Source organism: Oncorhynchus masou, chromosome 27, assembly GCF_036934945.1.
Source record: "Oncorhynchus masou masou isolate Uvic2021 chromosome 27, UVic_Omas_1.1, whole genome shotgun sequence".
In the NCBI taxonomy this organism is placed as follows: domain Eukaryota; kingdom Metazoa; phylum Chordata; class Actinopteri; order Salmoniformes; family Salmonidae; genus Oncorhynchus; species Oncorhynchus masou.
Window position 1 is genome coordinate 64,952,198 of NC_088238.1, and position 17,839 is coordinate 64,970,036.

General features: G+C 40.2%; 1 protein-coding gene across 6 annotated transcripts in view; it reads right to left on the bottom strand.

Moving 5' to 3' along the window:
• The window catches only part of tfr2 (transferrin receptor 2), a 113,278-nt gene that overhangs the window by 64,240 nt on the left and 31,199 nt on the right, over positions 1–17,839 (bottom strand). For all 6 annotated transcript variants that reach the window (XM_064940872.1, XM_064940873.1, XM_064940874.1 and 3 more), the window contains 2 exons: positions 10,862–10,973; positions 7,632–7,874 (listed from right to left, as the gene is read on the bottom strand). In XM_064940872.1, coding sequence (XP_064796944.1) covers positions 7,632–7,874; positions 10,862–10,973 — 355 coding nt within the window. The remainder of the gene's footprint in view (positions 1–7,631; positions 7,875–10,861; positions 10,974–17,839) is intronic.

Sequence of the window (17,839 nt, forward strand, 5' to 3'; positions counted from 1 at the left end):
CTAGTGATAGTTTTCTTTAGTTATAGCCTTAAAGGGCCAGTGATAGTTTTCTTTAGTTATTGCCTTAAAGGGCCAGTGATAGTTTACTCTAGTTATAGCCTTAAAAGGCCAGTGATAGTTTTCTTTAGTTATAGCCTTAAAGGGCCAGTGATAGTTTTCTTTAGTTATTGCCTTAAAGGGCCAGTGATAGTTTACTTTAGTTATAGCCTTAAAGGGCCAGTGATAGTTTTCTTTAGTTATTGCCTTAAAGGGCCAGTTATAGTTTACTTTAGTTATTGTCTTAAAGGGCCAGTGATAGTTTACTCTAGTTATAGCCTTAAAGGGCCAGTGATAATTTTCTTTAGTTATTGCCTTAAAGGGCCAGTGATAGTTTACTCTAGTTATAGCCTTAAAGGGCCAGTGATAGTTTACTCTAGTTATAGCCTTAAAAGGCCAGTGATAGTTTTCTTTAGTTATAGCCTTAAAGGGCCAGTGATAGTTTTCTTTAGTTATTGCCTTAAAGGGCCAGTGATAGTTTACTTTAGTTATAGCCTTAAAGGGCCAGTGATAGTTTTCTTTAGTTATAGCCTTAAAGGGCCAGTGTTTGATTTGGAGCATTTGCCATGTTTGAGAATTTTGGGACATTTCCCAAGATACCTGTTAAGCCTTTTGAGTTAATACATTTCCCAAATAGGTCTACAACTACACCATCCTGACTGGTTGCATCACTGTCTGGTATGGCAACTGCTCGGCCCAGGCACTTTGTAGTGTTCTCTCTGCACTCTGTAGTGTTTTCTCTGCACTCTGTAGTGTTTTCTCTGCACTCTGTAGTGTTTTCTCTGCACTCTGTGCAATTAAAACACTGGAATGGAATATGTGCAGAAGATAAATGTGCAAGTAGATATACTGGGGTGCAAGTGAGCAAAATGAATAAATAAATACAGTATGGGGATGAGGCAGGTAGATAGATGGGCTGTTAACAGATGGGCTATGTACAGGTGCAGTGATCTGTGAGCTGCTCTGACAGCTGGTGCTTGAAGCTAGTGAGGGAGATATGTGTCTCCAGCTTCAGAGATTTTTGCAGTTTGTTCCAGTCATTGGCAGCAGAGATTTGAAAGGAAAGACGACCGAAGGAGGAATTGGCTTTGGGGTGACCACTGAGATATACCTGCTGGAGCGCGTGCTAGGAGTGGGTGCTGCTATGGTGACCAGTGAGCTGAGATAAGGCGGGGCTTTAACCAGCAGAGACTTGTAGATAACCTGTAGCCAGTGGGTTTGGTGACGAGTATGAAGAGAGGGCCAACCAACGAGAGCATACAGGTCGCAGTGGCGGGTAGAGAATGGGGCTTTGGAGACGAATGGCACTGTGATAGACTGCATCCAGTTTGTTGAGGAGAGTATTGGAGGCTATTTTATAGATGACATCACCGAGGTCGAGGATCGGTAGGATGGTCGGTTTTACGAGGGTATGTTTGGCAGCATGAGTGAAAGATGCTTTGTTGCGATATAGGAAGCCAATTCTAGATTTAACTTTGGATTGGAGATGCTTAATGTGAGTCTGGAAAGAGAGTTTACAGTCTAACCAGACACCTTGGTATTTGTAGTTGTTCTGATATAGAGGTGTAACATACGTGTTCTGATATAGAGGTGAATGTTCTGATATAGAGGTGTAACATACGTGTTCTGATATAGAGGTGTTACATACGTGTTCTGATATAGAGGTGTTACATACGTGTTCTGGTATAGAGGTGTATGTTCTGGTATAGAGGTGTATGTTCTGATATAGAGGTGTAACATACGTGTTCTGATATAGAGGTGTAACATACGTGTTCTGATATAGAGGTGTAACATACGTGTTCTGATATAGAGGTGTAACATACGTGTTCTGATATAGAGGTGTTACATACATGTTCTGATATAGAGGTGTAACATACATGTTCTGATATAGAGGTGAAACATACGTGTTCTGATATAGAGGTGTAACATACGTGTTCTGATATAGAGGTGTAACATACGTGTTCTGATATAGAGGTGTTACATACGTGTTCTGATATAGAGGTGTTACATACATGTTCTGATATAGAGGTGTAACATACGTGTTCTGATATAGAGGTGTATGTTCTGATATAGAGGTGTAACATACATGTTCTGATATAGAGGTGTTACATACGTGTTCTGATATAGAGGTGTTACATACATGTTCTGATATAGAGGTGTTACATACATGTTCTGATATAGAGGTGTTACATATGTGTTCTGATATAGAGGTGTTACATACGTGTTCTGATATAGAGGTGTTACATACATGTTCTGATATAGAGGTGTTACATACGTGTTCTGATATAGAGGTGTTACATACGTGTTCTGATATAGAGGTGTAACATACGTGTTCTGATATAGAGGTGTATGTTCTGATATAGAGGTGTAACATACGTGTTCTGATAGAGGTGTAACATACATGTCCTGACATAGAGGTGTTACATACATGTTCTGACATAGAGGTGTAACATACGTGTTCTGATATAGAGGTGTTACATACGTGTTCTGATATAGAGGTGTTACATACGTGTTCTGATATAGAGGTGTTACATACATGTTCTGATATAGAGGTGTTACATACGTGTTCTGATATAGAGGTGTTACATACGTGTTCTGATATAGAGGTGTTACATACGTGTTCTGATATAGAGGTGTTACATACGTGTTCTGATAAAGAGGTGTAACATACGTGTTCTTGTATAGAGGTGTTACATACGTGTTCTGGTATAGAGGTGTAACATACGTGTTCTGATATAGAGGTGTAAAATACATGTTCTGATATAGAGGTGTAACATACGTGTTCTGATATAGAGGTGAAACATACGTGTTCTGATATAGAGGTGTAACATACGTGTTCTGATATAGAGGTGTTAAATACATGTTCTGATATAGAGGTGTAACATACGTGTTCTGATATAGAGGTGAAACATACGTGTTCTGATATAGAGGTGTAACATACGTGTTCTGATATAGAGGTGAAACATACGTGTTCTGATATAGAGGTGTAACATACGTGTTCTGATATAGAGGTGTTAAATACATGTTCTGATATAGAGGTGTAACATACGTGTTCTGATATAGAGGTGAAACATACGTGTTCTGATATAGAGGTGTAACATACGTGTTCTGATATAGAGGTGTAACATACGTGTTCTGGTATAGAGGTGTTACATACGTGTTCTGATATAGAGGTGTTACATACGTGTTCTGATATAGAGGTGTAACATACATGTTCTGATATAGAGGTGTAACATACGTGTTCTGATATAGAGGTGTAACATATGTGTTCTGGTATAGAGGTGTTACATACGTGTTCTGATATAGAGGTGTTATATACGTGTTCTGATATAGAGGTGTTACATACGTGTTCTGATATAGAGGTGTTACATACGTGTTCTGATATAGAGGTGTAACATACATGTTCTGATATAGAGGTGTAACATACGTGTTCTGATATAGAGGTGTTATATACGTGTTCTGATATAGAGGTGTTACATACGTGTTCTGGTATAGAGGTGTATGTTCTGATATAGAGGTGTTATATACGTGTTCTGATATAGAGGTGTAACATACGTGTTCTGATATAGAGGTGTAACATACGTGTTCTGGTATAGAGGTGAAACATACGTGTCCTGATATAGAGGTGTAACATACATGTTCTGATATAGAGGTGAAACATATGTGTTCTCGTATAGAGGTGTATGTTCTGATATAGAGGTGTAACATACGTGTTCTGATATAGAGGTGTAACATACGTGTTCTGATATAGAGTTGTAACATACGTGTTCTGGTATAGAGGTGTATGTTCTGATATAGAGGTGTTACATACGTGTTCTGATATAGAGGTGTAACATACATGTTCTGATATAGAGGTGTAACATACGTGTTCTGATATAGAGGTGAAACATACGTGTTCTGATATAGAGGTGAAACATACGTGTTCTGATATAGAGGTGAAACATACGTGTTCTGATATAGAGGTGAAACATATGTGTTCTGATATAGAGGTGTAACATACGTGTTCTGATATAGAGGTGTAACATACGTGTTCTGATATAGGGGTGTTACATACGTGTTCTGATATAGAGGTGTTACATACGTGTTCTGATATAGAGGTGTTAAATACATGTTCTGATATAGAGGTGTAACATAAGTGTTCTGATATAGAGGTGTATGTTCTGATATAGAGGTGAAACATACGTGTTCTGATATAGAGGTGTAACATACATGTCCTGATATAGAGGTGTTACATACATGTTCTGATATAGAGGTGTAACATACGTGTTCTGATATAGAGGTGTTACATACGTGTTCTGATATAGAGGTGTAACATACGTGTTCTGATATAGAGGTGTAACATACGTGTTCTGATATAGAGGTGTTACATACGTGTTCTGATATAGAGGTGTTACATACGTGTTCTGATATAGAGGTGTTACATACATGTTCTGATATAGAGGTGTAACATACGTGTTCTGATATAGAGGTGTTACATACGTGTTCTGATATAGAGGTGTTACATACATGTTCTGATATAGAGGTGTAACATACGTGTTCTGATATAGAGGTGTAACATACGTGTTCTGGTATAGAGGTGTTACATACGTGTTCTGATATAGAGGTGTTATATACGTGTTCTGATATAGAGGTGAAACATACGTGTTCTGATATAGAGGTGTTACATACGTGTTCTGATATAGAGGTGTTACATACGTGTTCTGGTATAGAGGTGTATGTTCTGATATAGAGGTGTTATATACGTGTTCTGATATAGAGGTGTAACATACGTGTTCTGATATAGAGGTGTAACATACGTGTTCTGATATAGAGGTGTTACATACGTGTTCTGATATAGAGGTGTTACATACGTGTTCTGGTATAGAGGTGTATGTTCTGATATAGAGGTGTTATATACGTGTTCTGATATAGAGGTGTAACATACGTGTTCTGATATAGAGGTGAAACATACGTGTTCTGATATAGAGGTGAAACATACGTGTTCTGATATAGAGGTGTAACATACGTGTTCTGATATAGAGGTGTAACATACGTGTTCTGATATAGAGGTGTTACATACGTGTTCTGATATAGAGGTGTTACATACGTGTTCTGATATAGAGGTGTTAAATACATGTTCTGATATAGAGGTGTAACATAAGTGTTCTGATATAGAGGTGTAACATACGTGTTCTGATATAGAGGTGTAACATACATGTCCTGATATAGAGGTGTTACATACATGTTCTGATATAGAGGTGTAACATACGTGTTCTGATATAGAGGTGTAACATACGTGTTCTGATATAGAGGTGTAACATACGTGTTCTGATATAGAGGTGTTACATACGTGTTCTGATATAGAGGTGTTACATACGTGTTCTGATATAGAGGTGTTACATACGTGTTCTGATATAGAGGTGTTACATACATGTTCTGATATAGAGGTGTAACATACGTGTTCTGATATAGAGGTGTTACATACGTGTTCTGATATAGAGGTGTTACATACATGTTCTGATATAGAGGTGTAACATACGTGTTCTGATATAGAGGTGTAACATACGTGTTCTGGTATAGAGGTGTTACATACGTGTTCTGATATAGAGGTGTTACATACGTGTTCTGGTATAGAGGTGTATGTTCTGATATAGAGGTGTTATATACGTGTTCTGATATAGAGGTGTAACATACGTGTTCTGATATAGAGGTGTAACATACGTGTTCTGATATAGAGGTGTTACATACGTGTTCTGATATAGAGGTGTTACATACGTGTTCTGGTATAGAGGTGTATGTTCTGATATAGAGGTGTTATATACGTGTTCTGATATAGAGGTGTAACATACGTGTTCTGATATAGAGGTGAAACATACGTGTTCTGATATAGAGGTGAAACATACGTGTTCTGATATAGAGGTGTAACATACGTGTTCTGATATAGAGGTGTAACATACGTGTTCTGATATAGAGGTGTTACATACGTGTTCTGATATAGAGGTGTTACATACGTGTTCTGATATAGAGGTGTTAAATACATGTTCTGATATAGAGGTGTAACATAAGTGTTCTGATATAGAGGTGTATGTTCTGATATAGAGGTGAAACATACGTGTTCTGATATAGAGGTGTAACATACATGTCCTGATATAGAGGTGTTACATACATGTTCTGATATAGAGGTGTAACATACGTGTTCTGATATAGAGGTGTAACATACGTGTTCTGATATAGAGGTGTAACATACGTGTTCTGATATAGAGGTGTTACATACGTGTTCTGATATAGAGGTGTTACATACGTGTTCTGATATAGAGGTGTTACATACATGTTCTGATATAGAGGTGTAACATACGTGTTCTGATATAGAGGTGTTACATACGTGTTCTGATATAGAGGTGTTACATACGTGTTCTGATATAGAGGTGTTACATACGTGTTCTGATATAGAGGTGTTATATACGTGTTCTGATATAGAGGTGAAACATACGTGTTCTGATATAGAGGTGTTACATACGTGTTCTGATATAGAGGTGTTACATACGTGTTCTGGTATAGAGGTGTATGTTCTGATATAGAGGTGTTATATACGTGTTCTGATATAGAGGTGTAACATACGTGTTCTGATATAGAGGTGTAACATACGTGTTCTGGTATAGAGGTGTTACATACGTGTTCTGATATAGAGGTGTTATATACGTGTTCTGATATAGAGGTGTTACATACGTGTTCTGATATAGAGGTGTTACATACGTGTTCTGATATAGAGGTGTTACATACGTGTTCTGGTATAGAGGTGTATGTTCTGATATAGAGGTGTTATATACGTGTTCTGATATAGAGGTGTAACATACGTGTTCTGATATAGAGGTGTAACATACGTGTTCTGGTATAGAGGTGAAACATACGTGTTCTGATATAGAGGTGTAACATACATGTTCTGATATAGAGGTGAAACATATGTGTTCTCGTATAGAGGTGTATGTTCTGATATAGAGGTGTAAGATACGTGTTCTGATATAGAGGTGTAACATACGTGTTCTGATATAGAGGTGTAACATACGTGTTCTGGTATAGAGGTGTATGTTCTGATATAGAGGTGTAACATACGTGTTCTGATATAGAGGTGAAACATACGTGTTCTGATATAGAGGTGAAACATACGTGTTCTGATATAGAGGTGAAACATACGTGTTCTGATATAGAGGTGAAACATACGTGTTCTGATATAGCGGTGTAACATACGTGTTCTGATATAGAGGTGAAACATACGTGTTCTGATATAGAGGTGAAACATACGTGTTCTGATATAGAGGTGTTACATACGTGTTCTGGTATAGAGGTGTTACGTACGTGTTCTGATATAGAGGTGTTACATACGTGTTCTGATATAGAGGTGTAACATACGTGTTCTGATATAGAGGTGAAACATACGTGTTCTGATATAGAGGTGAAACATACGTGTTCTGATATAGAGGTGAAACATACGTCTTCTGATATAGCGGTGTAACATACGTGTTCTGATATAGAGGTGTTACATACGTGTTCTGATATAGAGGTGTTACATACATGTTCTGGTATAGAGGTGTATGTTCTGATATAGAGGTGTTACATACGTGTTCTGATATAGCGGTGTAACTGTTCAGCCCCAGGCGTCGAGGGTCCTGAGGGATGTCAGCAGGATCTGGATAGATCAAGGCTCCGCCTGCTCCAGCCTTCTGAGCCAATAGCACCTTCTCAGCATAACTAACCCCGCCCCCCACACGCATCACTACAACGCAGCCAACCACAGACACTCCCGCAGACTGCAGCCAGTCAAAATCCTGCTGTCGGCCGTAATTTACATACACCACGCCCCCCTGTAGAGATAGACATGAAGTCATAGGTACAAAAGACTACCCCACACATACACATATTCACACAAATATAAAACACACAGTCTTGTTTTACTAACCTTGTAGGGACACAATTGATTCCCATTCAAAATACTATTTTCCCTTTCAACTAAACCTAACCACAACCCCAAAACATAACCCTAACTATAACCCATAAACCTAACCCTAACCATAAACCATAAACCTAACCCTAAACCGAACCCATAAACCTAACCCCTAAACCGAACCCCGAAACCGAACCCCTAAACCTAACCCCTAAACCATAAACCTAACCCCTAAACCTAACCCCTAATCCTAACCCCTAACCCTAACCCCTAACCCCTAACCCTAACCCCTAAACCTAACCCCTAAACCTAACCCCTAACCCTAACCCCTAACCCCTAAACCTAACCCCTAACCCCTAACCCCTAAACCTAACCCCTAAACCTAACCCCTAACCCTAACCCCTAACCCTAACCCCTAACCCTAACCCCTAACCCTAACCCCTAAACCTAACCCCTAACCCCTAAACCTAACCCCTAACCCTAACCCCTAACCCCTAACCCCTAAACCTAACCCCTAAACCTAACCCCTAACCCTAACCTCTAAACCTAACCCCTAAACCTAACCCCTAACCCTAACCCCTAAACCTAACCCCTAAACCTAACCCCTAACCCTAACCCCTAACCCTAACCCCTAACCCTAACCCCTAAACCTAACCCCTAACCCTAACCCCTAACCCTAACCTCTAAACCTAACCCCTAAACCTAACCCCTAAACCTAACCCCTAACCCTAACCCCTAAACCTAACCCCTAACCCTAACCCCTAAACCTAACCCCTAAACCTAACCCCTAAACCTAACCCCTAAACCTAACCCCTAACCCTAACCCCTAAACCTAATCCCTAACCCTAACCCCTAAACCTAACCCCTAAACCTAACCCCTAAACCTAACCCCTAACCCTAACCCCTAAACCTAACCCCTAACCCTAACCCCTAACCCTAACCCCTAAACCTAACCCCTAAATAGCATTTATCCTTATGGTGACTCTGGCAGAATACATTGTGGAACAATAGTGAAGACATCAACTCTGAAATAACAGACACAGAATCATGGATTAGCAACAAAAGAATCTGTCAACACATCAAAATATATCTGAGATTTTTCAAAGTAGCCATCCTTTGCCTTGATGACAGCGTGCACACTTCTTGGCATTCTCTCAACCAGCATCACCTGGAATGCTTTCCCAATCGTCTTGAAGGAGTTCCCAAATATGCTGAGCACTTCTTGGCTGCTTTTCCATCACTTTGAGGCCCAACTCATCCAAAACCATCTCAATTGGGTTGAGGTCAGATGTCTGTGGAGGCCAGGTCATCTGATGCAGCACTCCATCACTCTCCTTGGTCAAATAGCCCTTAAATAGCCTGGAGGTGTGTTGGGTCATTGTCCTGTTGAAAAACAAATGATAGTCCCACTAAAAGCAAACCAGATGGGATGGTGTATTGCTGCAGAATGCTGTGGTAGCCATGCTGGTTAAGTGTGCCTTGAACTATAAATAAATCACAGACAGTGTCACCAGCAAAGCACCCCTACACCATCACACCTCCTCTTCCATGCTTCACGGTGGGAACCACACATGCAGAGATCATCCGTTAACCTACTCTGCATTTCACAGCCATGGGCTGATCAGACCAAAGGACAGATTTACCATGCTTGGGCTTCTTGGCCCAAACAAGTCTCTTCTTATTATTGGTTTCCTTGCAGCAATTCATTTGACCATGAAGCCTGATTCACGCAGTCTCCTCTGAACAGTTGATATTGAGATGTGTCTGTTACTTGAAGTCTGTGAAGAATTTATTTGGGCTACAATTTCTGAGGCTGGTAACTCTAATGAACTTCTCCTCTGCAGCAGAGGTAACTTTGGGTCTTCCTTTCCTGTGGCGGTCCTCACGAGAGCAAGTTTCACTATAGCTCTTGATGGTGGTGATTGACTCCGTCAATCACCACCTTCCGGAGACACCTGAAACCCCACCTCTTCAAGGAATACCTAGGATAGGATAAAGTAATCCTTCTCACCCCCCCTTAAATGATTTAGATGCACTATTGTAAAGTGGCTGTTCCACTGGATGTCAGAAGGTGAATTCACCAATTTGTAAGTCGCTCTGGATAAGAGCGTCTGCTAAATGACTTAAATGTAATGTAATGTAAATGTTTTTGCGACTGCACTTGAAGAAACTTTCAAAGTTCTTAACATTTTCGGGATTGACTGACCTTCATGTCTTTCTTTTTGCTTATTTGAGCTGTTGCCTTAATATGGTATTTTACCAAATAGGTCCTTCTTCTGTATACCACCCATGCCTTTTTAACGGATGTGAAACGGCTAGCTTAGTTAGCGGTGTGCGCTAAATAGCGTTTCAATCGGTGACGTCACTTGCTCTGAGACCTTGAAGTAGTAGGTCCCCTTGCAGGCCGCGGCTTTTGTGGAGTGATGGGTAACGATGCTTCGAGGGTGACTGTTGTTGATGTCTGCAGAGAGTCCCTGGTTCACGCCCGGGTATGGGCGAAGGGACGGTCTAAAGTTATACTGTTACACCTTGTCACAACACAACTGATTGGTCAAACGCATAAAGAAGGAAAGAAATTCCCCAAATTCATTTTAACAAGACAAACCTGTTAATTTAAATGCATTCCATGTGACTACCTCGAGAAGCTGGTTGAGAAAATACCAACTGTGTGCAAAGCTGTCATCAAGGCAAAGGGAGGTTACTTTGAAGAATCTCAAATACAAAATATATTTAGATTTGTTTAACACTTTTTTGGTTACTACATGATTCCATATGTGTTATTTTATAGTTTTGATATCTTCACTATTACTCTACAATGTAGAAAATAGTAAAAATAAAGAAAACCCTGGTGCGTCCAGACTTTTAACTGGTACTGTATGTAGTACATTTAAACACTGTCTGTGTTACCGTGGCGGTGCCGGTGGCGCTGTAGGCACAGTAGGAGTCTGGATCTTCCAGAGGAATCTCCTCCAACACCTCTCCCTGTGAATCCACCATCCATAGAGAGTTCCTCTGGATCCTACACACACACACACACACACACACACACACACACACTCTTTTTTTGTATTTAAGTCAGTTAATTACAAATTCTTATTTACAATGACGGCCTACTTGTAAAGACCCCCCGGGTCAAACCCTCCCCTAGCCCGGACGACACTGGGCCAATTGTGCGATCATGGCCAGTTGTGATACAGCCCGGAATCGAACCCGGGTCTGTAGTGACGTCTCTAGCACCGTGATGCAGCGCATTAGACGACTACTCGGGAGGCTCTACTATACAATACACACATTATACACTACACACACTGTACTGATACTCTATACACTACACACACTGTACTGATACTGTATACACTACACACACATTATACACTACACACACTGTACTGATACTCTATACACTACACACACATTATACACTACACACACTGTACTGATACTCTATACACTACACACACTGTACTTATACTCTATACACTACACACACTGTACTGATACTCTATACACTACACACACTGTACTTATACTCTATACACTACACACACATTATACACTACACACACTGTACTGATACTCTATACACTACACACACTGTACTTATACTCTATACACTACACACACATTATACACTACACACACTGTACTTATACTCTATACACTACACACACTGTACTTATACTCTATACACTACACACACATTATACACTACACACACTGTACTTATACTCTATACACTACACACACTGTACTTATACTCTATACACTTCACACACACTGTACTTATACTCTATACACTACACACACTGTACTTATACTCTATACACTACACACACTGTACTTATACTCTATACACTACACACACTGTACTTATACTCTATACACTACACACACATTATACTTATACTCTATACACTACACACACATTATACTTATACTCTATACACTACATACACATTATACTTATACTCTATACACTACACACACATTATACTTATACTCTATACACTACACACACATTATACTTATACTCTATACACTACATACACATTATACTTATACTCTATACACTACACACACATTATACTTATACTCTATACACTACATACGCATTATACTTATACTCTATACACTACACACACATTATACTTATACTCTATACACTACATACACATTATACTTATACTCTATACACTACATACACATTATACTTATACTCTATACACTACATACACATTATACTTATACTCTATACACTACACACACATTATACTTATACTCTATACACTACATACACATTATACTTATACTCTATACACTACATACACATTATACTTATACTCTATACACTACATACACATTATACTCTACACACATTATACACTACTTGCGAAAGTATTCACCCCCCTTGGCATTTTTCCTATTTTGTTGCCTGGAATTAAAATAGATTTTGGGGGGGGGGGTTGTATCATTTGTATTGACCATTTTGAATCCCACCGTCTTATGTAATCTGGTTTTAGTGCTGGTCATGGGTGCACCTCAGCCATGCTCATCTTCCCCAAAGCATTCTCTTTGATTTGGATATTTTCCATTCAACGCACAATGTATAAACACCAAACATCAACTAGGAAAACTCTTCACGTTACACTGTTTTCGTAATAACGTCATCTATTAACCGTTAATAACAAAACAAAAATGACATACATTTTCATATTCCACCTATCGTCATGACCACCAAATGACATACATTTTCATATTCCATCTATCATCATGACCACCAAATGACATACATTTTCATATTCCATCTATCGTCATGACCACCATTGTGGCTGACGGAAACCATTGTTCTAAAGTCCCTTTAGTTCATGTTTAATGTTCTGAGGCTGGTTCTCCATAGTAACAGGACAAAGGAATCTGTCTGTGGCCTGAGATTTACCAGGGGCGTGAGGGGTAATAAACCCCCACATCTTCAGACCCCTAGATCTCTCCTCCTCTAATGGGGGTGAGAGAGAATCTGTAGGGTTGTGGTCTCCTGTAACCTGACCTGGTCAGGACAGTCATGACAACACCATTCTGTATACTTCTGGCCCTTCTTTGGACACTGTGCTAACAAACCTCCAAACGAGTTTCAAATCCATACAACACTCATTCCGTGGCCTCCAACTGCAAGTACAACTAAGTGCATGCTCTTCAACCATTTGCAGCCCGCACCTGCCTGCCTGACAAGCATCACTACTCTGGACGGTTCTGACCTGGAATACCTGGGTGTCTGGTTAGACTGTAAACTCTTCTTCCAGACTCACATTAAGCATCTCCAATCCAAAATTGGAGAATCTAATCTAGAATTGTCTTCCTATTTCGCAACAAAGCCTCCTTCACTCATGCTGCCAAACATACCCTCATAAAACTGACTATCCTACCAATCCTTGACTTCGGTGATGTCATTTACAAAATAGCCTCCAACATTCTACTGGATCCGTCACCAAAGTGCCGTATACTACCTACCACAGCGACCTGTATGCTCTCGTTGGCTGGTCCTCACTACATATTCTTTCCCCATATACTACCTACCACAGCGACCTGTATGCTCTCGTTGGCTGGTCCTCACTACATATTCTTTCCCCATATACTACCCACCACAGCGACCTGTATGCTCTCGTTGGCTGGTCCTCACTACATATTCTTTCCCCATATACTACCCACCACTGCGACTTGTACGCTCTTGTTGGCTGGTCCTCACTACATATTCTTTGCCAAACCCACTGACTCCAGGTCATCTGTAAGTTTTTGCTAGGTAAAGCTCCGCCTTATCTCAGCTCACTGGTCACCATAGCAGCACCCACCCATAGCACGCGTTCCAGCAGGTATACCTCACTGGTCATCCCCAAAGCCAATTCCTCCTTTGGCAGCCTTTCCTTCCAGTTCTCTACTGCCAATGATTGGAACGAACTGCAAAAAATCACTGAAGCTGGAGTCTTATATCTCCCTCTCTAACTTTAAGCATCAGCTGTCAGAGTAGCTTACCGATCACTGTACCTGTACACAGCCCATCTGTAAATAGCCCACCTGACTACCTCATCCCCATATTAATACTTACCCTCTTGCTCTTTTCACCCCAGTATCTCTACTTGCACATCATCATTTGCACATGTTATCACTTCAGTGTGAATCTAAATTGTAATTATTTCGCCCCCAGTCCACCTGACCGTGCTGCTGCTCCAGTTTCAACTGACCTGAGCCCCAGGACTACCTGACATGGTGACTCCTTGCTGTCCCCAGTCCACCTGGCCGTGCTGCTGCTCCAGTTTCAACTGACCTGAGCCCCAGGACTACCTGACATGGTGACTCCTTGCTGTCCCCAGTCCACCTGGCCGTGCTGCTGCTCCAGTTTCAACTGTTCTGCCTTATTATTATTCAACCATGCTGGTCATTTATGAACATTTGAACATCTTGGCCATGTTCTGTTATAATCTCCACCCGGCACAGCCAGAAGAGGACTGGCCACCCCACATAGCCTGGTTCCTCTCTAGGTTTCTTCCTAGGTTTTGGCCTTTCTAGGGAGTTTTTCCTAGCCACCGTGCTTCTACACCTGCATTGCTTGCTCTTTGGGGTTTTAGGCTGGGTTTCTGTACAGCTGATGTACGAAGGGCTATATAAATACATTTGATTTTGATTTGATCTTGGCCAGGTCGCAGTTGCATTTGAGAACTTCTCAACTGGCCTACCTGGTTAAATAAATACATTTCAGACTCCTTTTGCAGCAATTATAGCTGCACGTCTCTTGGGGTATGACTCTATGAGCTTGGCACATCTAGCCACTGGGATTTTTGACCATTCTTCAAGGCAAAAACTGCTCCAGCTCTTTCAAGATGGACGGAGTCCGCTGGTGTACAGCAATCTGTGTACAGTCGTACCACAGATGCTCAATTGGATTGAGGTCTGGGCTTTGAATAGGCCATTCAAAGACATTTAAATGTTTCCCCTTAAACCACTCAAGTGTTGCTTTAGCAGTGTGCTTATGGTCATTGTCCTGCTGGAAGGTGAACCTCCGTCCCAGTCTCAAATCTCTGGAAGACTGAAACAGGTTTCCCTCAAGAATTCCCTCACTATACACACACTATACACACTATACACACTACACACACTACACACACTACACACACTATACACTACACACACTATACACTATACACTATACACACACTATACACTACACACAGACTACACACACTATATACACTACACACACGCTACGCACAGTATACACTATACACACTATATACACTATACACACTATATACACTACACACACTATATACACTATACACACTATACACTACACAAACTATACACACTATACACTACACACAATACACACACTATATACACTACACACACTATACACAGACTACACACACTATACACAGACTACACACACTATACACAGACTACACACACTATATACACTACACACACTATACACACTATACACACTATACACCCTACACACACTATACACTACACTCGCTATACACACTATACACCCTACACACACTATACACTATACACACTATACACCCTACACACACTATAAACTACACACAGTATACACTACACACACTATACACTACACACACTATACACTACACACACTATACACTACACACACGCTACTCACAGTATACACTACACACACTATACACTACACACACTATACACTACACACACTACGCACACTATACACTACACACACACTACTCACAGTATACACTACACACACTATACACTACACACACTACACACACTACACACACTATACACTACACACACTATACACTACACACACTATATAGACTACACACACTGCACACACTATATACACTATACACACTATACACTACACACACACAACTCACAGTATACACTACACACACTATACACTACACACACTACACACACTATACACTACACACACGCTACTCACACTATACACACTATACACACTATACACTACACACACACTACTCACAGTATACACTACACACACTACTCACAGTATACACTACACACACTATACACTACACACACTATACACTATACACTATACACACACTATACACTACACACAGACTACACACACTATATACACTACACACACGCTACGCACAGTATACACTATACACACTATATACACTATACACACTATATACACTACACACACTATATACACTATACACACTATACACTACACAAACTATACACACTATACACTACACACACTACACACACTACACACACTATACACAGACTACACACACTATACACAGACTACACACACTATACACAGACTACACACACTATATACACTACATACACTATACACACTATACACCCTACACACACTATACACTACACTCGCTATACACCCTACACACACTATACACTATACACACTATACACCCTACACACACTATAAACTACACACAGTATACACTACACACACTATACACTACACACACTATACACTACACACACTATACACTACACACACTATACACACTATACACTACACACACGCTACTCACAGTATACACTACACACACTATACACTACACACACTATACACTACACACACTACGCACACTATACACTACACACACACTACTCACAGTATACACTACACACACTATACACTACACACACTACACACACTACACACACTATACACTACACACACTATACACTACACACACTATATAGACTACACACACTGCACACACTATATACACTATACACACTATACACTACACACACACAACTCACAGTATACACTACACACACTATACACTACACACACTACACACACTATACACTACACACACGCAACTCACACTATACACACTATACACACTATACACTACACACACACTACTCACAGTATACACTACACACACACTACTCACAGTATACACTACACACACTATACACTACACACACTATACACTACACACACTATACACACACTATATACACTATACACACACTATACACTACACACACTATATACACTACACACACACTATACACTACACACACTACACACACTATACACACTACACACACTATATACACTATACACACTATACACACACTATATACACTACACACACTATACACACTATACACCCTACACACACTATACACTACACTCGCTATACACACTATACACCCTACACACACTATACACTACACACACTATACACACTATACACCCTACACACACTATAAACTACACACACTATACACTACACACACTATACACTACACACACTATACACTACACACACTATACACACTATACACACTATACACTACACACACGCTACTCACAGTATACACTACACACACTATACACTACACACACTATACACTACACACACTATACACTACACACACTACGCACACTATATACACTATACACACTATACACTACACACACACTACTCACAGTATACACTACACACACTATACACTACACACACTACACACACTACACACTACACACACTATATACACTACACACACTACACACACTATACACTATACACACTATACACTACACACACACACTACACACACTATACACTACACACACTATACACTACACACACGCTACTCACACTATACACACTATACACACTATACACACTATACACACTATACACACTATACACTACACACACACTACTCACAGTATACACTACACACACACTACTCACAGTATACACTACACACACTATACACTACACACACTATACACTACACACACTACACACACTATACACACTATACACTATACACTACACACACTAACACTACACACAC